The sequence below is a fragment of the Podarcis filfolensis genome (genome assembly GCF_964270895.1).
Source record: "Podarcis filfolensis genome assembly, chromosome: 5".
NCBI lineage: Eukaryota > Metazoa > Chordata > Lepidosauria > Squamata > Lacertidae > Podarcis > Podarcis filfolensis.
This window is the reverse complement of record NC_139608.1, coordinates 10678947-10700457: the sequence shown is the minus strand read 5'-3', so window position 1 is coordinate 10700457 and position 21511 is coordinate 10678947. Positions and strand designations below refer to the sequence as shown.

The 21511-nt window shown below is 43.4% G+C and overlaps 1 protein-coding gene across 4 annotated transcripts in view; it reads right to left on the bottom strand.

Annotated features, from left to right (window-relative positions):
• The window catches only part of GNB4 (G protein subunit beta 4), a 39974-nt gene that overhangs the window by 6119 nt on the left and 12344 nt on the right, over positions 1 to 21511 (bottom strand). For all 4 annotated transcript variants that reach the window (XR_014547970.1, XR_014547971.1, XM_083613530.1 and 1 more), the window contains exons 2-9: positions 10019 to 10126; positions 9225 to 9263; positions 7961 to 8067; positions 6861 to 6924; positions 4426 to 4588; positions 2577 to 2643; positions 2293 to 2494; positions 969 to 1185 (exon numbers count right to left, since the gene is read on the bottom strand). Coding sequence is in view for 2 of the 4 variants with exons in the window: in XM_083613530.1 (XP_083469656.1) it covers positions 969 to 1185; positions 2293 to 2494; positions 2577 to 2643; positions 4426 to 4588; positions 6861 to 6924; positions 7961 to 8067; positions 9225 to 9263; positions 10019 to 10075 (916 nt within the window). In the remaining 2 variants the exon portion in view is untranslated. The remainder of the gene's footprint in view (positions 1 to 968; positions 1186 to 2292; positions 2495 to 2576; positions 2644 to 4425; positions 4589 to 6860; positions 6925 to 7960; positions 8068 to 9224; positions 9264 to 10018; positions 10127 to 21511) is intronic.

The window sequence follows — 21511 nt, the reverse complement described above, 5'->3', positions numbered from 1 at the left end:
ATACGTAACCATTTTAACAGCTTCGACAGTAGGATGGCAAGGACAGGAACAATGGCCCGACGTCGTTCAATACGCTTCACAGCTGGGCAGGAATTAAAACCCACACCTCCCGAGCTCAAGTCCAACACTCCATCCCATCATGTCACTTTAGGCTCTCCCAGAATTAACATGACCGAATGGACAAATTAGACATTGGTGTGAAAGATCAACGATCAAATCCCAAGCTTGACCACATTTATGTCGCCAGGAAGCCTTAAAAAACCTGCTGCCCTTGTCTAAAGGTGCCATCATGTTCTGTCTGTGGTCTTTCCAGGAATTTAACGACTGGCTAGTACAGCTGTAAAATGTTCCCAACGGGACTCTAAATTAGCCTTGAAACCAACCTACCATCAAGTAGCATTGGTCGTTCTGATGATCTAGACGAACTCTCATGTTTGAGCATGTGTAAGGTAACCTGCACAGCTTTCATTCCTTTCAAGCTGAGGTTGTGCAAGAGAAGAAATTGCACCCAAAGCCACATAAATATCCCTCCATTTCTTTAATCTGGACAGAATATTAAAGGTCTCAAAGAATCCAGAAAGCCGTGAGTTTATGACTGATTGGGATACTGTGTTGCCCCATCACTGGGGTTCTCTGGGTGAAGAGTTTCACCAATAAAATGGGGCTGAGGCTGCTGTGTTCATGGAAGAAGATTCAGCTGGAGCTCCCAACTTGAGACTACTTTTTCCACCTTTCCTGGTATTGTACTTAAACCTCATATCTGGCAGGAACTGTTGGTGTTAGTGGAACACCATCCTGATGTCTATTCTTATAAAATCGATGGACTAGCCAGGTCCTCCCACACAGCTCTTGGAGCTGTTGCCTCAAGCTGGGCAGCTTCCTTGGCTGCCAGTATGAGCTTTTGAACATGCAGGGCATTCCACAGAGGGAACCCTGAGCCATTCCTTTCTGTAAGCACGTCAACTAACCTGCACGCTCTCCCTTCAGGGAGTCCCAAACGTTGCAGTTGAAGTCGTCGTAGCCTGCCAACAAGAGGCGGCCGCTCTTCGAGAAAGCGACGGATGTGATCCCACAGATGATGTTGTCATGGGAGTACAGCATGAGCTCCTGGTCAGCTCGCAGGTCAAACAGCCGGCAGGTGGCATCATCAGAGCCAGTGGCAAAAGCATGGCCGTTGGGGAAGAACTGGGAAGTGAAACAAAAAGGGTCGTGGTGAAGAGAAACAAATAGGGCAACATCAGGAATTGTTTTCCAAAGGGACCAGGTGCCTTTACTAAACTAGCTTATTTCCAGAGTTGTTGGCATCTGTCTGTCTTAGAACACAATGAAGGAGTGGCGCTTTGAGGGAGAGGTCAAGCTGTAGGAAGGTTGCAGAGCCTGCTGTGGCCGTAGAGGCAGAGGCAGGAGAGACAAGCTTTGTTGCAGCTGGGGCACATGAAGGCATCCATTTGTGCTGCTGAAGATGCACCATGGCTTTTCTTCTCTCTGCGCTCCTCCCAGAGGACATTTCAGAGAGGACAAATGTAATTTAAGGACTTGAGGTTTCAATTTACAACAGCGGAGATGGGGAACCTCAAGCCCAGGAGCTGAATGCAGCCCCTCCAGTCCTCTGTCTGGCCCTTACAACTCTCCCCAGATCATTCCCCTCAGTGGCTCTCCGCGCATGTTTCTTGCCTGGCTGGATGCATCATGGCCTGGCTGGGATGCAATTTTCTGTCTAAGGAGTCCCATCCATTTCTCTCCCCTTTTTGGCCTGTGGACCCACCTAACACTGGCATGTGGCCCCTGGAAGATTCCCCACATGGAATGTGGCCCTTAGGTAGAAGGTTCATTGCTCCCATTATATAGCACGCTGGCTTGAAACCTGACTTTAGCAGACACTTTTTTTAAAATGGCAAAAAAGAAAAATGAACCCCTGGTTTCTCTTCCCATCGTTTTACAGCAGTTTAAAAAGAAAAGTTAATTTGGTCATGTGAGAATCTCAGGGATCAGAACTGCTGGATCAGAAAGACTGGCATTAACAGGGACTTCATGTTCTCCTGCTTCGCCAGTGCCTCTTCACCACAAACACCCCGTGGTTGATAAGAGGCTTTTCTTCTCCTGTGTCAAACTGACTTTTTTTGTGTGTGCTTTCCTCACAGCAGCCAACCTGCCAATATTCCATGACCCACTCATCCACATTTGACCACACTTGTGGCAGCTCCCTCAACACCCTGAAGTGCACACGCATGACAGCACCGTTTAAATTCATGATTTCCCTCTCGGTGTATCTGAACATAGCTAGCCACTTACGCAAACTGCATTGATGTCAGACATGTGCCCTGTGAAAGACTGCCTGCACATTCCGTCTCGAATATCCCAGAGCTTGGATGACGCGTCACAGGCACCCGAAACAAAGGTGCTCATGTCTGGGCTTAGAGAGAGACTCATTACATCACCGCTGTGCCCAGTAAAAGCAGTAGTCTGCTGGCCAGTCTCAATGTCCCATAGAGCGCTGTGAGCAAAAGAAAAACATTTGAACACAGAAGGTTAAAACAGTTCAAGGCATGTCACGAAAGAAACCCCAAGAAACTCACCAGGTGGTATCTCCTGAGCTTGTGACGATTTGGTTGTCATCTAGAAAGCGACAACAAGACAAATACCCTAGAAATGCGAAACAGGAAACATGTCAGAGGCAAGATCTATCACTTAAGAAGAGATCCAAAACGCAGATTGTGTGCGTTATGTAACTGAAATCCAGTGCCCTGAAAGTTTCAGCTTTTATTCATTTAAATTATTTTCAATCCTCAAGGCTGCAAAGGTTTGGTGTTAGGTGGGCATCTCAGGAGCTGGGAAGAAGCTGCACAGATAAGTAGATGAGTAATTCTTCTCTAAATGAAGGGTGGTGTATAAATTCTAATTCTAATAACAACAGCGCAGCAGCACCTAGGCCATATTGAGTCATACACTGGAATACGCTTCCAGGTGCCAACTTTAAATCTTCTATTCAGCTTCAGGCATAAAACGTCTCTCTGTCAGCAACCATGCCTTAATTCACAAGGAGTCAGCACAGTGGGAGAGAACACTGCTCTCTGCCACTCCAATTTGGCCGCAGCCTCTCCTCAGTCCAGCTGTAGGCAGGCCGCTGGAGCAGGGATAGAGCACGGAAACCATGCAAGATAGAAATAAAAATTTAAAAATAGTGTGGCTCCCCAAATGGGTTATCCCCAAAGGAATACAGCCCTAAATATAAAAGAGGTTCCCCACCCAACTTAAAACAGCCAGCCAAATGTCTCATAGAAAATATTTGGGAAGCATGCTGATATATATAATGCTCAACCAACAGATGTTTAACTGTCAGGGTGCCCAACAAAGCCATTGGGCCTTCCCCTTTCAGCTGTCCACTGTCCAGTGCGATCACATCTCAGGTGAGCAGGAATTCCCAAGGCCAGACTGTGTGTAGCTCTCAACACACTTCACTTGGAACAGTAAAATCATACATCTCAAACTATGTGCACATGTTGACATGTTTGCTTAAATGCATTCAGGTTGCAGATTCACCCCTTCTTGACTATTACCTTTTGACACCTTCACACAGAATTTGGACTAGGAACAATGGCTGCTCATTTGCAAGCCATTAGCAGAAATTTCAAGTCTCTCTCCCCCACCCTCCAAATTCTTTTATGGCCGCTATAGTACAGCACTGAGGACAGACCAGGTTGGACCGACCGGCAGGCTTGCAGGAGCTACTTTTTAAAAAAACCAACAATCCTCAGATTCAGAAACCTGGAGCCAGGATGGACATAAACTTGGACTTGAAAAATAGAGTGCTCCTGAGCTCATGCTCAGTGCAGGAATTTCAGTACCACAGCAAAGTAGTACACAGTCCTTACTGAGAAATTCACCAGTTGATCATAATCTCTCTTCCCTATACCCACGGAATACAGCATTGGGTTTGGACAGAAGAACCTTAGGCCACAACTTGCGCAATCAAATTCTGGTTTAAAGCCTGGCTTGTTGGGAAGCTATTCATCACAGCTCCCCAGTTTGCATTTAATGGGAAGCTGCAATGAACGGTGGCTTCCTGGTTGGTTGTGCCACTGGCGCAAGGGAGAAGTGAAGCTGCAGCAAAAGGGTTGTGGGAGAATGAAGTCATAAGGTTAAAACACGGCTTGGCAATGACATTGGCTGATAAGACACATTAGCTCAGCAATTGGGAAATGTGTTTTTTTTCGGGGGGGGGGGTTGGCATTGAAAGTAGACAGGATAGAAGATGACCGGTTGTAGCAGAACAGTTTCTGCCACAACAAATCTATCTAGTTATGTATTCACTTTCGACTCCTCTGCTTTTAGGGAAGTTCAAATAAAGTCACAATTTAGGGAATTGCAGAAGTTCAAATAAAGTCACCATTTCATCGAAACAAATAGAAACAGAAGCCTGCTGACCAGTATGTCCAGGTAGTTCTCTGCTCACTCGTACATTGCCCTCTCGTGTCTTCAGGTTGTATATGGAGCAGATGTTGTCCAATCCACCACAGGCGACGTAATTGCCAGATGGGGCGTATGCACAGGTCATGACCCAGGAAGATCTTAAAGGAATGGCATGCATCTTCAGGGCGGAAGGGAGGGGAAAAAACACAGTTAGAAGGGAAAAGTTGCTCCCTGAGCATGAATAAACTTCTTCCAGAACCGTATGCAGGCTTCGCCAGGGTTGCCTGAACTACCACTGCCACACTGAGAGATGCTCTTCATTCACAGAGCCTGCTCTCCACATGAAGAACCAAGATTTCATGGCGAATATTGAGAGAACAACATTATGAAGTGAGGGAATATATCTATTTATGTTCTCAAATTGCAACTTCCCCAATTTTACTTGGATTTTCGTAAGGTCAGAACATTTTAAACAGGTGTTATGATATTCCCCTCAACAAGAAGCAAGCATCTCAGCAGGCTGCTCAATTGCTGGGTCCTCAAAAAGAAGTCAGTCAGTATTTTTATTTCTCCAAGTCATTATTAATATTTTATTTACTAACTGGAGTTACATATTCCTGTGACACATTGACAGAGTATAGAATCACAATTAAAACACGTGGCACAGAACAGTCTAAAAGACAAACTGCTTTGTGTAAACCTCTTTTGAGGTTGGATTGTTGCTGGGGTGTTTGTTTGGTTTTTACAGTCAGGTATATAAATTTTACGAAATCAATAAAATTAAAATGCAAGCAGAGGAGTGCTTTCAGACATTGTAAGCAAGTTTTAAAACAGGAGTCAATACACTTTGCCCAAACACTGAAAGCATTTGGCTCTGCTTTAGATTATGTTCCAATGTCTCCTACGTTTTCCTCAATTTACTGATAGCCTTCAGTAACCTGCCCTGTGGCATAACATAAAGGTAAAAGTAAAGCGACCCCTGACCATTAGGTCCAATTGCGGACGACTCTGGGTTGCGGCGCTTATCTCGCTTTATTGGCCAAGGGAGCCGGCGTACAGCTTCCAGGTCATGTGGCCAGCATGACTAAGCCGCTTCTGGCGAACCAGAGCAGCACAAGGAAACGTCGTTTACCTTCCTGCTGGAGCGGTACCTATTTATCTGCTTGCACTTTGACGTGCTTTCAAACTGCTAGGTTGGCAGGAGCAGGGACCGAGCAACGGGAGCTCACCCCGTCGCAGGGATTCGAACCGCCGACCTTCTAATCGGCAAGTCCTAGCTCTGTGGTTTAACCCACAGCGCCACCCGTGTCCCTGTGGCATAACATATTGTATTATTATCATTTAATTAATTAACTAAGCACTTTCCCTAGTCGTCCAAGCAAGCATGGAGAAAAGTGGATAGATCTGCCAAGTTCTGCTTGCCAAATTACAGCTACCCCTACTGCCTAACCTAGAAGTGTGCAGGATGCTGCCCTTGACCTTGGTGCTACACCTCTGAAGTGCAGCATGAGGTTTGGGGTGGGGGAGAGAAGTGCCTGCTCTCTTTCCAGCTCTAAGCTTGGAGCTAAAGATTGGGGGTGGGCAGAAAATGGGCCTGCCCCCCAATAACTCAATGTATGCCATGGGGAAGAGAGGTCTGCTTCTGCACTCCATAGGTGCTACAAATAACCCTCAAGCAGAGTGGCAAGTCCAAACACTTCTGCCACATTTCCAGCTCAGCACTGAAAGTTACAGGGAGGCAGAGAGGTGCCTCCGTCTGTAACTCCAGGCTCATATTGCTCACCAGAGCACGGCTTTCTGGCTTCCCTCTGGCCACAGCAAACTGAACGAGTCCAAGTTTTTCAAACCTGGGATTTTTATGGTCCGAAGCAAGTCCAGAAGCAAATAGAGACCTCAGTGGGAATCAGAGGCAGCTGATTTTGCCGGCCGCTGAACAGATGCACAGATAGTCAACCAGACTAGACAAGGTAAAGCTTCTGCTTTCTCATAGGGTAAATTTAAGAACTGGGCATATTTCAAAAAGCACCGCCTTTTCAGATTGCAATGCAGCTGCTTTATATCAAAGAAACCTGCCATTCCCAAAAAAAACCTGTAACCCCACATCAACAGATGACCCCCCCCCCAGAAATAGACAGGAGACCCAACAGTGTTTTCCCCAAGCAAGTGAGCCACTGTTGTTAAGAGCAATGAGATGGAAGAGTCAATGAGAGGCTTGAGTAAGTAAGTTTAAAAAATAACAATAAACGAAAGCAGAGTTAGAATAATTGGAGGGTGGAGAAAATAAAAAGCAAAAGAGTCAATAGAGAGGGGAAACAGAAAAAGTAGTACTTCAGGTAGAGAACAAAAAGAAAATAAAAATAGCAGTGGAAACAAAAAAGCAAGCCCACCAGCAATAGGCACATAAAAAAAATGCCAAAACGGATTACTTTTTTAAAAAACAAAAACTCTACCTTGTTTGTTGTGTAACTATCCCAAATAATTAATTTTCCATCTTGGGAAGCGCTCACTAGTAGCCTAAAGATAACCACAAAACACACATACACACACAAAAAAGACATTATCAAGTTAACTTTGTGCCTGCTTTGCTAGGTTTCAAATTTGGTAAGCGTCACGTGCATGCATCCAGCCGTTCACCAAGACCCTGATTTTGCCTTTTCCTCTTGCAAGACGCATGGCTTTGACGCATCAGCAGAGGACGTCTAGGCAACATGTTGCAAAGTCAATCGTGCTTTACTTTTACTGAACTCTAAACAAATGCCCGACATTCTAGCAGGGGTGGAGAGATGGGCAGAAAGGGTTCCTGTATACTGTTATCTCCCCTTAAGAGCAGGCCTGAGGACCCAGGGTCAGGTATGGCAGGTTCCCCAAGTGCAATGCTCTCATAGGAGTAATGCCAGCTGTTCATTTACGTAGAGGGAAAGGAAATATGTGTTCTCCAGACAGCTTTCGGGTAGGAATAATGTAGCCCACCCTCCCGATGATGATGGCAGTTTCTTGTTCATGGAGGAATTAAAGGTGCAGGTTTTTGCATACCCCAAACAGTCTTGCTGATTGCAGCCTTATTAATTTTGGCATGTGGGCTTCCATAGAAACAATTAAAACCACTTCTACCTGTGTAACTGTTCCATCCCTTTTCTTGATGCAAGAAAGAACTCTGGAACCAAAATATATATTGTTTAACCACTAAAGGAGTTTCCAAGATTGTATGGCTTACTGAGGACGAACGGGTTAAATGCTTGCATCTGTTTTTAAGTATTTTTTAAAAAAACTTTTTTTCAGTAGTATTTTCTTTTGGTACTTCTATATATTCAAATCTAGTATTTTATGAAGCATGTCCATGGCATAGCTAAGCCTCCCTACCAAATGACTGGGCCTTTAAGGGGGATCAAGGGCTCCTTGAGCACGTAAATGTTCTGTTGCTGTTTGCTGTGCTTAATTTATGAATATATTTATAGTATGCAGGTGCTCATGTGGGGCTGTAGAGTGCACACAGCTTTCCCCCAACAATGGCAAGAATCCTCCGACATGCACATCAGCTCTCTGTACAAACCTTGAATCGGATCCCCAATGCATGGCATATATTTTAGCTAGATGGCCTCTCAAGGTACGTCTTGTGCGCATCTGGATTCGGCCCACCGAGTCAAGGCTTGTGGTGATCTAGTCAGGAAAGGAGAAGAACATGCATTACTCCAAGCCTTCTCCTGGGCAGAGTAAGACTACAGAACATCTAAATACCCAGGACATTTTCACAGGTGAATCTTACAGCAGCATTTCCTTATTCGGAAAGGGACAGACCAACTGAGATCTGGCATCAACGTTATCAGGCTCCAGCTTCCAGACTGAATCTCTACGTGGAAACTCAGCATGTTGTAGAAGATTTCTGGTGCATGTTTTAGGAGGAACTGCAGCAGATAGCTCCCATAGTACATATCTCATGTGTGAAGGAGCCCAAGTCTATAACCAGGAGGTAACAGGGCTTCTGATAATGAAGTAACCATTTAACGAGCATTGTGCAATTAAGTAATAGGCATATTCCACAGTAACTCACTTTAATCAAGCCTGGTTGAAATCAAGTGAATGGGTTTTACACGGAAGTTATTACTTTATTAGTAGCCGCAGCTTCATCAATTTCGTTTATGAATTGAGGCATCTCAAAGCAATTTAAAACTTATATAGAACAGTTTAATATATAAAAATTACACACACACACACACACACACACACTTAAAAACAGCAGCAGCAGATACATAAAACCAATTCCAATCCACTACAGATATCAGCTGGGATAAATATCTCCGTTTGTTGAAAGTGGAAAATCTTTAGCAGACACTGAAAATGCAACAGATAAGCTGCCAGTCTGATATATATTGTGGGTAGCTTCAAAGGGCAGGTGCTTCCACAGGAAAGGCCCGATTTTGACATCGTACAAATGGATCTGCTGAAACGATGGTAGCTGCATGATGCCCTTGGAGTTTAATGAGTATGTACTGGGTAAGGTGATATTTCAAGCTCCCCATGGATTGCATGAACTATGCAAGGTGCAGTGTTATTATTCATCCACGTGAATAAAAATGAACTACTACTTGACTTTGTGTCCTAAACCTTTTAGCTACAGCAATATCCCCTCCCTTGAAATGCCCCACAGAGATTTCCCCACAGGCAAGAATCAACATCTTTGTCTTTTAGTTTATCTGGTTGTTTTATGTTTCTGATACTGATTTTATTTCACCCTAACTGTTTATTTTATCGCAGTTAGCTGACTAGGGGGCTTCAGTCGCCAAGGTAGAATATTTGTTTAAAACACGCATACATACCTGAGCAAGAGTTGTGTCACTACACGCTTTTCTAGCATCCTTTAAAATAAAACAAACAAATATCAATCTATGCAGACAAAATTGGAATTTGAAGAACAGTGTTATCATGGAGCTTGATTCCAGCTTCCTCCTTCTTGGCACAGTTAGCTTTCTATACGCCGTGAGTTTTATCCTTGAAATGTGTGTTCAAACATGCCAAACACTACCTGAGGCTTAAAGTAGCTCAGTCCTGTAGTGCAGTCAAAATCCTGCACGACAGCCCCTACAGACTAAAGCTTTCTTTCTCAGCTGATGACAAGTGTGAAAGAGATTATACTACCACACATTGGCTTGCTCAGCCTGACCCCTTAATCTCAGCCTTCAATCCTGAACCCATCATGGGCGATAATGGAACTTGGAATCAGGGTATAAACACAGGCTGTTGTGTTCGTTCTTAGCCTGTGCTAGAGCATCGCAGCCACAGGGGGGAAAGCTCACACATGCACCTGTTGACTCTGAATCCATCACAGGAGCTGAGCAAGACAGCTTTGAAAACCTCTCAGGAATGAATGCTGATTTCATTCACACATGCAGTGAGGAGACCCTAAGGAGGCCCAACACTGTATCCCAAGAGCTTTTAAAATACAGCACCAGCCCCCCAATGGTGCTTTGTCCACCAAGTGAAGAACTCACAGAGGGAAAGGTGTTGGGAAGGGAAAGGAGGCAAAGGAGGAAAACTCCATTTTGTTCTCCTCAAGATGTTCACGGATCCCAACTTATTTAGCATCAACAGCATCAAAAAAGAAACTCCTTACTCTGATCTGATTTCGGAGTTGTTCCGCCTCCTGCCGCAACTGCTCCAGTTCACTCATTCTCCTGAATGACTCTCTTTCCCACCTTCACTGTACTTTGGAAGAAGATGTCTGCCAACAAAGAGGGGGGAAATAAAGAAAATAATACCTTCTCCACCTCCCAACACATCACAAGAGACAAAAATACAACTTACTGAATTTTTTTATTAGTGCCCTTCATCCCTTTCACCACCTCTACTCAGGATATGTTACAATACCACCACAACATTTGGCATTCATCGAATACATTTCAGGTGCATCATGTTTTGCACACATTGTCTTGGTAATCCTTACAGCAGGCCCGAACAAGGAAGTCTGGATTGCCCTCCTGTCGGAGAAGGGAAGGTTGGGTGGGCTGGGGAAGTGGAAGAAGAGAATATTGGTCTGCCCAGGGCCACCTTGCAAGTTCAGGGCCAAGATGCAATTTCAGCTAGGGAATCCCTTGCTCATAAACCTCAGTAAGGGAAAGACAAAGATGATGGGAAAGATACAAGCATTCCTCCTTCCTCAGTTCTAATGCACAAGACACAGGGCAGATGCAACACAGTCAAATAAGGCAGCCATGCATTCTGAACAGGAAACAAGCAAAGATACCCAAAGTCCATGGATAGCATTTTGGCCATAGGAACAGTATTTTTGCCCAATGAGTCCTTTCTTAGCAGGCTTAAAATACAAGTAACTTGTTGCCCCCAAAGAGGGCTCTTGCTGGCATTTCACATTTTGTGTTCTTAACAAGCAGAACAACATAACTTTTATTTCATTCTCTTTATATTATTTATATGTATCACGGATATCTCTGGAAACAGTAAATTGATGCGGCTCAAAGCTTTCAAAAGATGCTTCAGCCTCATTAGGCACCGAGGTGAAAATTTAATTACCTTAAAAGCAGCTCTTTATTCACTTAACAATGCCATATTGCCGTGAATGCATTAGCTCCTTGAATGTAGAGAGATCTTTCCCAGGAAGGAAGAGAGCAAAGGGATGAAGTCAGATTCGCAAACATATCCACATGACACACACTGAAAAATAACGTTATCTTGTGCTTCCTGAAAAGCACAAAATATAAAAAACTTCCACACCCAATTCTTGTTTAAGGGATGCAAGGCTTTGCAGCATAATGGAAAAAGTTCCCATTAAAAGGTTTGAACAAAGTGAACACAACTCCAGACATTGCTGAGGATGTCTATGGCATCCTCAGCAATGATGAGTGTGGAAGAACTCAATTCATACTATTATCTACCCCAACCTATTGAAAGTAGCTGTTTGCTCTTCTAATGACTTCCTTGAGTTTCAGACATGTGCCCAGGAAAGAGAGGAAGCAAAATTTTAATGTGCATAGTGTGAAATGGAGGAAACCAAGATCATCCTGCGTTTTCTGCCATCATGTGGAGCTGTAGCATATATACATCCTGTGTTTAATAGGGATCACCCTGTCAGTGGTGGTTTACATTATGGTACATAAAACACAAATATGAATGAGAAACATCCATTTACAGAACCTTAACTCTATCGGCAATAAAAATTCAAATTTTCATACCATTATCTCACTACAATGGTGGCTAGTCAGGTGCTTCTGAGAAGACCATGAGCAGGGATGAAGGCAAGAGCTCTTTCCTGCAGTCATAGGGCGCTTATGAATATTAGTTAGGGGGCATGCGAACATGGGGGTTCCTTTCGGTCATCCTTATTGACAATGACAGACCCATCCTTCATGAATGTGTCAATCCCTTTTTAAAAGGCATCACCACACCTTGCAACAACCAAGCTACATATGCAATTATGTATTGCATATTATTATATTTTGCCTGCCCTTAGTGTATATGAGAAGGGAAGAAAACATTTGTCTGTATCCAGTTTCTCCATACCAATATACCATTTTAGGAACCCTAACAAGTCCTCCCTTAATTCTCCTATCTTTTACACATAACCCTGCTTTGTAAAAATCTGTTTAGTTTCAGCAAGACACTATTACTCTAATTTCAAATTAAAATGGGGCAGGGGGAAGCAACTTAGGTCACATTTAAAAAATATTCTTAAAGATGTGTTTTTATCCTCCCCCAACTCAAAATGACGAAACTGTCCAAAGAAAGTGGTTGAATGTTTCACCAAAAGGTAGGCATATTAAAGCACAGGTAAGAATCAGGCTTAAATCAGCTTTCATTTACACACACACAAACACACAATACTTACCCTAAAATGGCATGGGGTATTCAAAGCAAATTACAGTGTTACCTTGGTTCTCGAACTTAATCCATTCTGGGAGTCCTTTCGACTCCTGAAACCGTTCAAAAACCAAGGCACAGCTTTCAATTGGCTGCAGGAGCTTCCTGCACTCAATTAGAAGCCATGGAAGCCGCGTCGGACGTTCAGCTTCCGAAAAACGTTTGCAAACTGGAACACTTACTTCTGGGTTTGCGGCGTTAGGGAACAGATTTGTTCAACAACTAAGCCATTCTCTCAACAGTCACACATGATGCAAACCAGCACCAGCAGCATGAACAAGTAAAAAGAAATATATATAGCTGCTGAAGTACCACACACCTCATTTTCAGTATGATCCTAATGTTAATTAGACTAATTTGCAATTAATACAAGGTACAGATACTTCACTTATAGAGGTTGTTTACGACAAGTTGTGGTTGCTGCTGCGGTTTCCTATCAGTATCAGAATTCTAAACAAGCATTCCTACACAGCCGAAGTGTTAAAGAAATCTTTTATTGTTTCACAAATCCTTTTGTTTCTTCAAAAAATAAGCACAGGAAACAGGCCTAGGTGTGTCCTTGATCTTCTAAGGTTGAAAACACTGTGCACATTTTCAAAAGGGTTCTGCGGCAACGTGTGCCATAGCAGATCTACTACAAAAGCACAGAAGGCTTTAACTCCTCATAGTGTAACAACCAAGAATCAGTGGAGGACTAGATTCTTTCACCCAATTCCACACCCCATCCACTGCATCCTGGGACAACACAGCCCATGGTGCTTGAAAAAGGCCCCCACAACCCTCTGAAGAGGATGCCGGGGAAAAGAGCCACAGCAGAAGCTTGCTTTCTGCTCACATACGATACAGCCAAGATCCAAGAGATTGAGAAAGTAGAAATTAGAATGCTCAAGGATCTAAAACGTGCCTTGCAGTAACTACAAGATCATCAGTCGTAGATTCCTGCTGTTGGGTACCCACACAAACACTCTGCCATTTTGACTTGAAATCTGGACGCAGTGTTCCCCAATCTCTTAAGCGTGATAGGCTCTCTTATCAAACACTTATCTTCCGTGTGACTTGGGCAAAGCAACATTCTTGGGCAACTTGATTGGCAAGAATTTATTCAACTGTATGAGGCTCACAGCTGAAAGGGAGATGTGTGCACTACTGGTGCTATAGCCATTTTGTAAAAAGTATCAGCTTCATTGCTGATGCCCCTCAAAGCTTTCCTTGGCCAGCACAGCTCTGGCACTTAAAGAAGAACACATTAAGACAGCTTGCATCATCACGCAGCTGTGACATTTAGTGCACAGCTGTAACATCTCAGAGAGCACAAAGAGGGATATAGAACCATTGCCTTTTTATACACCACTGATCACCCAAAAATAATTAACAGTCATTGCTCTCGGTGCTAACACTTAATTTGATGTATCTTCCCAAAACGCAACCATGGTTGACTTCAAACTGGACTGCTTATTTTTTAAAAAAACCCTTTCAGTTAGAAGATACAACTTTATAATGACTGTACATCATTATCTTTATCATTAGATTTCTTACCCACCCTTCCAACGTATGCTCCCTTGGCAGATTACAACAATTTGAATATAGAATATTAAAAGGTGTTAAAACAATTTACTGATACTGATTTTTCCTCAGGATTTACACCTGAAGTTGAGCCCCATCTGCCCCTCATTTCCCTCTACAGCACATGAATCAAACCTTCTCGACCACTGGACCCACTATTGGTCTCATCTGCTCAATCCACCGGAGCCTGCCTGCGCATGTAGGGGAAGTCCCTAACTCATTGAGGGTTTCAGAGACCCATCATCTACCCTCACCTGAGTTAGCTGGACAGTCAAAGCAGTTTCCTGGGGTGTGGTCGCTGTCACATGCTGACAGCATCCAGGAGCCACAGGTGAGAGCTGAGTGCAGAGTGGGGACCAAAGGTGGACAAACTACCCCAGAAGGAACATGACATGTCCCCAACCAGAGGTTCTACCCTTCCACTAACAACCCAAAGTATATTGTAGAATTCAATGAAAGTGAAACTGAATTAATATGACACCTACACAGACTCTAATGATGGTTTATACTATCCAGATTCCTCTTAACCAGGATTTGCAAAACAGCTTTGGTGTTAAGACTGGGGCCACAGGTAGTGGTGATGCAGACATAATGTTAAATGAAGAGGAGAAGGGAAATTGTGCAGAAGTGGGAAAAAGTGCAAGCCTAACCAATGAAGACATTACACCTGCAGTGGGCCAATAATTTGTTCTACCAAACAAAAAGAAAAAATCAAATTGTGATCTGTTCTGGAAAATGGTCTTTTCAGACTGGTTTTTCAGACGTTTTAGCAGATATAAGCAAAATATTAACATTTACAAAGGGCACAGAACCGGAAGAGACAGCTTACCCATTTAGAATGCAATACTTCAAGAAGTGCCTCTCCCCATATCAACCCCTCTCCCCATATGAACCGACCCGGACCCTGCAATCATAATCTGAGGCCCTTCCTCGTGTACCTCCTCCACGAAAGGTCCGGAGGGCGGCAGCACAAGACTGGGCCTTTTCTGCAGTGGCTCCCCATTTGTGGAATGCTCTCCCCAGAGAGGCTTTCCTGGTGCCTTCATTACATATCTTTAGATAGGCAGAAATGTTTCTCAATATTTAGGCCTTTGGTTGATTAAACATTCTATGCCTTTTCAATTGTGTTTGTGGGAGAGGGCTTATTGGTTTGTTGATTTTATTTTATTACAAGCATCCCGCCCCCCTTACCTGAGATTGACACATGGGCGACTGCGTATACTTGAGGCACCAGGAAATAGGCCCCCCCAAAAAAAACTTATGTGCATTTTGTTGGGGGGGGCGGAATGTAACCCCTGCCTAAGCGAGGAGTTGCCTGTATTATGCATTTTGTGTTCTCTTTTTGTATTTTTATGTTGTGAACCACCCTCTGATCTTTGGGTGACGGGCAGTATACAAATCTTCATCATCATCATCATCGAAACTCAAGAAGACAAGTGGATGCTATGTATCTTTCTATTTCCAGGTCTGTAAGTCATCTTCAAATGAATCACGGTTAAAACATGACAAGGAAAAAATCTTACTGGTATAAACAGCAACATGACTCAAAGTTCTCCCAAGGCAGCTGAAGATAACAATAAACTATCTAGTCAAGAGTTTGAACCCAACAGATTTTGTCACAAACACATATTCTATCTATGGGCTGAGGGCAGACACCCAGTCTGATAAACCTTCACAGTGCTGAATCATAACCACAATGTTATTGGATGGGAAAGACACATGATATCAAATGGTACCACGACACTGAGGATGTATAAATGTTCAGACGCAGCACTTTGCATAAAGTGGCTGCAGGAGCTTCAAACGTTTGCTCCCTTAACAGCATTTCATATAGCAAACCTGTCCAGAAATCAAGAAGAGATTCAAAAGTTGTTTGTGTTATGGCATGGAAGTCTGATATTGAAAGAAACAAAGTAAAAAAGAAATATGTCTACTTGACATGCTGAAGCCTTTATACACACCTAAAGCAGAATCCCAGACTTTATATTAGTAAACCCTAAAACAGTCTTATGATAGGTCAGCATTGTCGCCATATTACAGCTGGAGGCTGAGATAGCAGCACTCCTAAGGCTGACACCTTGGCCCAGGCTTCCTCAACCTCGGCCCTCCAGAGACTACAATTCCCATCATCCCTGACCACTGATCCTGCTAGCTAGGGAACATGTGAGTTGTAGGCCAAAAACATCTGGAGGGCCGAGGTTGAGGAAGCCTGCCTTAGCCAATTTAAGTCTCATGACTGTTAAAAGTGAACCATGGATTTGGCCTCCATGCCCAACAGTCACATGTACATTGTGGATTATGGCTGCAAGCCCTAGACATGACTTCTAGCAAAAATAGAACTACCAACAGAACTACCAAGACTACCACTTCAACACGATTATTTATTTCGCACAGCACACTTGCCACTGAAGTCACACAGCAAAACTTCCATTCCTTTAAATGGGACAGAACTGCATCAAAACTTCTTTATCTACTTCAAAGGCTTCATTCTTTAGGAGGGGAAAGCAATCTGCTTCCTTTCGACAATACTCTGCAGGTTGCTTTTTGTTCTGATTCTACAAGGGCCATCTCTAAGCAAGATCATATGATCGTTCAAAGTAGTATAGGAATAAAGAGTCTTGTAGTGAATTTTAGACATGAGAGAATGAAAAATGCACTTCGCTTCCACGGACTGCCAAACTGATCATCCTCCAGATACTCCAGCAATCATCTGATTGGATGTCTTGCAGGTGCTGTGGATGAAATATACAATACGTAGATAAACACCGTACAATGTTAATTTGCAATACAGTGCTACCTCTGGTTACGAACTTAATTCGTTCCAGAGGTCCATTTTTAAGCTGAAACCTGAGGAGTGCTTTTGCTAATGGGGCTTCCCGCTGCACACGGGCCTCTGGCGCACATTTCCATTCACATCCTGGGCAAAGTTTGCAACCAGGAGCAGCTACTTCCAGGTTAGCGGAGCTCATAACATGAAGCGTTCGTAACTAGAGGTGCCACTGTAAAGCGCAAACATGCAGTACATTTTGACTAACAACACTTCTTCTATTATGGCTTCGTCAAACAGCAATACTCATTTTTCAAGGCTCAGTTTAGTCTTAAAGTGTATGAAGTCCAAACAACTGAAAAAATAAAAAGCTCCAAAGAGATAAAACTACACTGCTGTCCTGGCCTTAGAACACTCCAACAGCAGAAACTCCAAACAAAGCAAGATTTTCTTCCATGGAAAAGCACCTAAGATCAAGCTGTTCAAATGTGTACACTCGCACGAGTACATCAACAAGCACTGCCACCATCAATTTAACTGGCACAATTCCAACTAAAATTAATCTAAGTAGACTAGGGCTTTTCTTATATTCTTATTTTCTAACAGGTCATTATAATTAACCCTCATATTATTATTGTCAAGGAGGAAAGATACATGGATTGCTTCTTTTTTTTTAGCCAAGTTCATAACAAAGACATGCTGTGAACCAGACGTTTTCTAATACACAACTGTCTCTTGAGCCACAAAGTTACACTGAAAATCACATTGGCATATGATAACCATGCATTTTCACAAGCATACATTTTTACAAACATACTTAATACTTGGCACCTTCGTAATAAAAACATGAGACCATATGCCACTTTAGATGCCATTCAGAAACAATTTCAACTCCTTTAAAATGAATTGGCAACAACACATAAGCTTTCCCCCCATCTCTGCCAATTACATTATACAGCACCATACTAATTTAAGTAACCCATACATTGTTTCATAACATCCCTTACTGGAGACGGGTTCCAGTATTTGAATATTCATTTATCTCTTTTCTTCTCTCATTTTCAGTCCATTCCCACCGATAAATTGAGCCCTGCTGTACCATAAACTGATTGGCAGGTAGCCACGGCAGAGCTACTGTACATAAATCTTCCCAATGAACCATGATTGCAGCAAACACTAAGAGATTTTTGCACCATTCCACAATATCTAATGGAGCGCTGTGACGAGCAGATGTTCCTTTTGTTATGCCTCTTTTGAAACTAGAGGGACCCTGCAGGAGCTTGTCTGGACACAGCAGGTCTGGCAAGAGGTTGAGTGTGGCAACACCAGGCAGCAAAAGACTCAACCAGCTGAAGCCAAATATGTAACATGGGCTTATGAAGTGTGAGAAAGATCTGGGAAGAGGAAGGGGGAGATCACATGCAATTAAAAACAACCTGTAATGAAAAAATATGTACCTTCACCGCAGAAAATCTTTGCTAACTCAGCTGATTTAAGCTGAATCAGTTTAAAGGAGTGGAAGTTTAGACAAGCATAATTAGGACTACGGCCAATTCCCATTGGCGACGCAGGTGGCGCTGTGGGTAAAACCTCAGCGCCAAGGACTTGCCGATCGTCAGGTCGGCGGTTCGAATCCCCGCGGCGGGGTGCGCTCCCGTTGCTCGTTCCCAGCGGCTACCAACCTAGCAGTTCGAAAGCACCCCTGGGTGCAAGTAGATAAATAGGGACTGCTTACTAGCGGGAAGGTAAACGGCGTTTCCGTGTGCTGCGCTGGCTCGCCAGATGCAGGTTTGTCACGCTGGCCATGTGACCCGGAAGTGTCTTCGGACAGCGCTGGCCCCCGGCCTCTTAAGCGAGATGGGCGCGCAACCCCAGAGTCGGATACGACTGGCCCGTACGGGCAGGGGTACCTTTACCTTTACCATTCCCATTTCATTCATTAAACCCCATTTCAAAGCAACCATATTAAGGCAACTCTCAATGATCACGTGATTCCTACAACGTTCCAACAGAAAACACCAGAACATGTGGCTTCTTAAGGCATGGTTATTATTTTTTATGTAGAACCTTATAGCAACCAACGGCACAAGAAAAGCCTACAAGGAGGGGACTGGTACAGGAGTTGAAATTGTCTAATTTCAAGGCAAAAGGCAGAGGAGCCCCTTGTTGATTTCAGCAGCAAGCCCTGCTAAAGAAACCAACAACAGACTCCTCCAAACTTTGCATTGAGATTAGTCTACCTCTTCGCTAATTGTCCTCTTTGAAAGTTGAGCACTAAGTCAGGACACCGTAAGCGTAGAGGGCAGGGAGAGGAAAGAGGACAGAGCTGTGTTGCTTATTACAGCCAGTAACTATTCAGTAGACGCCTCTGACAATTGTGCAGCCTTGTTATAGCACTAAAAGTGCATTTTGCTAGCAACAATATTATAGTTCTGGAAAAACAGTGGGATAACCCTGAAACTAAAGTGCTTATCTGAAAGACGTCTGGATCTTGTACTATAAACGAGCAACAACTATTCAACTTGTTGTGTAGTCTAGAAATGTCAAGGTATGCCCACAAAAAGATTTAAAAAAAATAGTTACTAATCATGTCTCCCATGCAACAAAAAAGTCAAAATAAAACAAGCCAATCAGTAGTATACAGAGGTCAGAGGAAAAGAAGGAAACCCTATCATTCTCACAAACAATGCAAAATAATGTTTCCAAGCACTACATCTCCATATTTCAATAACAATAAAAAAAGGAAATCTCACAACCTGCAGCTGGTAAGTTACTATGTTTTAGAATTTAGACAGTGGCACCTTTCTCGTCCATAAGGGGACACGGGTGGCGCTGTGGTCTAAACCACTGAGCCTCTTCGGCTTGCCAATCAGAAGGCCAGCAGTTCAAATCTGTGCAAAGGGGTGAGCTCCTGTTGCTCTGTCTCATCTTCTGCCAACCTAGCAGTTCGAAAGCATAACAGTGCAAGTAGATAAATAGGTATCGCTGAACTCTGGAACTCATCACGGCTCTCCATGCACCAGTAGCAATTTAGTCATGCTGGCCACATGACCCAGAAAGCTGTCTGTGGACCAACACCGGCTCCCTTGGCCTGGAAAGCAAGATGAGCGCCATACCCCATAGTCACCTTTGGCTGGACTTAATTGTCCAGGGGTCCTTTACCTTTAACCCCTCCTCAATAATCTGATGGGGGAAAGAAGTCTCAGTCCACAAACTGCACACTTCCTTAAAGCTATCGACAATAGCATATCATGGACAAAGGGTCCCAAATCCATGAACTCGGGATTAGGCAGAAAGCACCAGATACCATGCACCACCATCATCCCACTGAGTGTCTAAATAACTACAAATCCTCTGCGTAAGCAAGGCTCATCCTACCTGTTCTCACTGACAAGATGTGTTAGCTTAAAGTCAGATAACTCACATCCACCACTCTCCTTAAAACATGTGCTATTCTGTTCTGAGTCAATATGGTTCCCATTCCCCTACCTATCCCCCCGTTCCGGACCGTTCTTCACTTCCCAGTTCCTGCTCCTGTATTCCTTGGGTAGGCAGCTATATCCTCAGCTTCACTCAACCCTATCTTTAGATCTCCCTTGAGTCGTCTCAACCCACTATGACTGTTTTACTCTTTCCTCCTCCTAGTTTTCCATGACTATGTCCTTGTCCTTTTCTTCTGGCTGTCATCCCAGGACTCATCAATACACCCCTCAGTTACAAAGCATGTTTTCCACTAAGGTCCTGGTCCTATAAAGAGAAAGAGGTTTATCCCTAAACAGGGGGGATTCCCACTAAGATATACACAGAAAAAATAAAATACAGGTAGTTTCATCTAAGAGAAATGAGTCCTTATTTGTACAGTATATGGTACTCCCAGATCACTCACTGTATCAAGGAGGACTCCTTTCTCTTAGATCAGGTATCTTAAGCCTTTTCAGATCCAGGACACACTTTTAACCCAAAAATGAATTTGGGGACCCATTTCTTAATCTTTTACAACATATTTGCATGGTGGTTATGCTTCTGTTGGACCCACTTGCGATCAGACCATGACCCATTAGCGGGTTCCAACCCACCAGTTGAAGAACGATGTCTTAGATTAAAGTACCGTATTTTTCGCTCTATAAGACGCACCAGACCACAAGACGCACCTAATTTTTGGTGGAGGAAAACAAGAAAAAAAAATATTCTGAATCTCAGAAGCCAGAACAGCAAGAGGGATCGCTGCGCAGTGAAAGTAGCAATCCCTCTTGCTGTTCTGGCTTCTGGGATAGCTGCGCAGCCTGCATTCGCTCCATAAGATGCACACACATTTCCCCTTACTTTTTAGGAGGGAAAAAGTGAGTCTTATAGAGCAAAAAGTATGGTACTTGTATTTAAGGCCTTCTGGTGGGTACTCCCAAAATTCTGAATATAACAGTTGGTTACCTAGAACACCAGGTGATGGTGGCTGTTGCAGTGCATGGCTGCATGTCTATAATGTTGAGGTTTCTGCCTTTTTTGTGTCTTGTTTGTGACACTCAGTTGTCCTTTTTTATTCCTGCTTTAACTTGCAGAATGAACTTAAAATGTTTTGTTAGCTACCTCTATAGAACTAATAGATCCACATTTTAACTTAAAAAAAGTTGTAGTCAAGCCGACATGTGTCCTGATTAATGCCTACATAAAACAGAAAGAGAGAGAGAGAGAGAGAGAGAGAGAGAGACAGACCCTGGGGCAAATAAGCTAAGCCAAGTTTCCTTAAGGAAGGGCAATATTAGTAAATATTTTGTACCAACATTTACTGATAAACAACAATCTGTAGCTTCAGAAAGCCTTCACAGAAACATTGCTCTGCTGTGACTCACCATGGATGCGACACATGTTAGCAAGTCTGGGATTGTTGTTCTCTGCATGTACCATCAG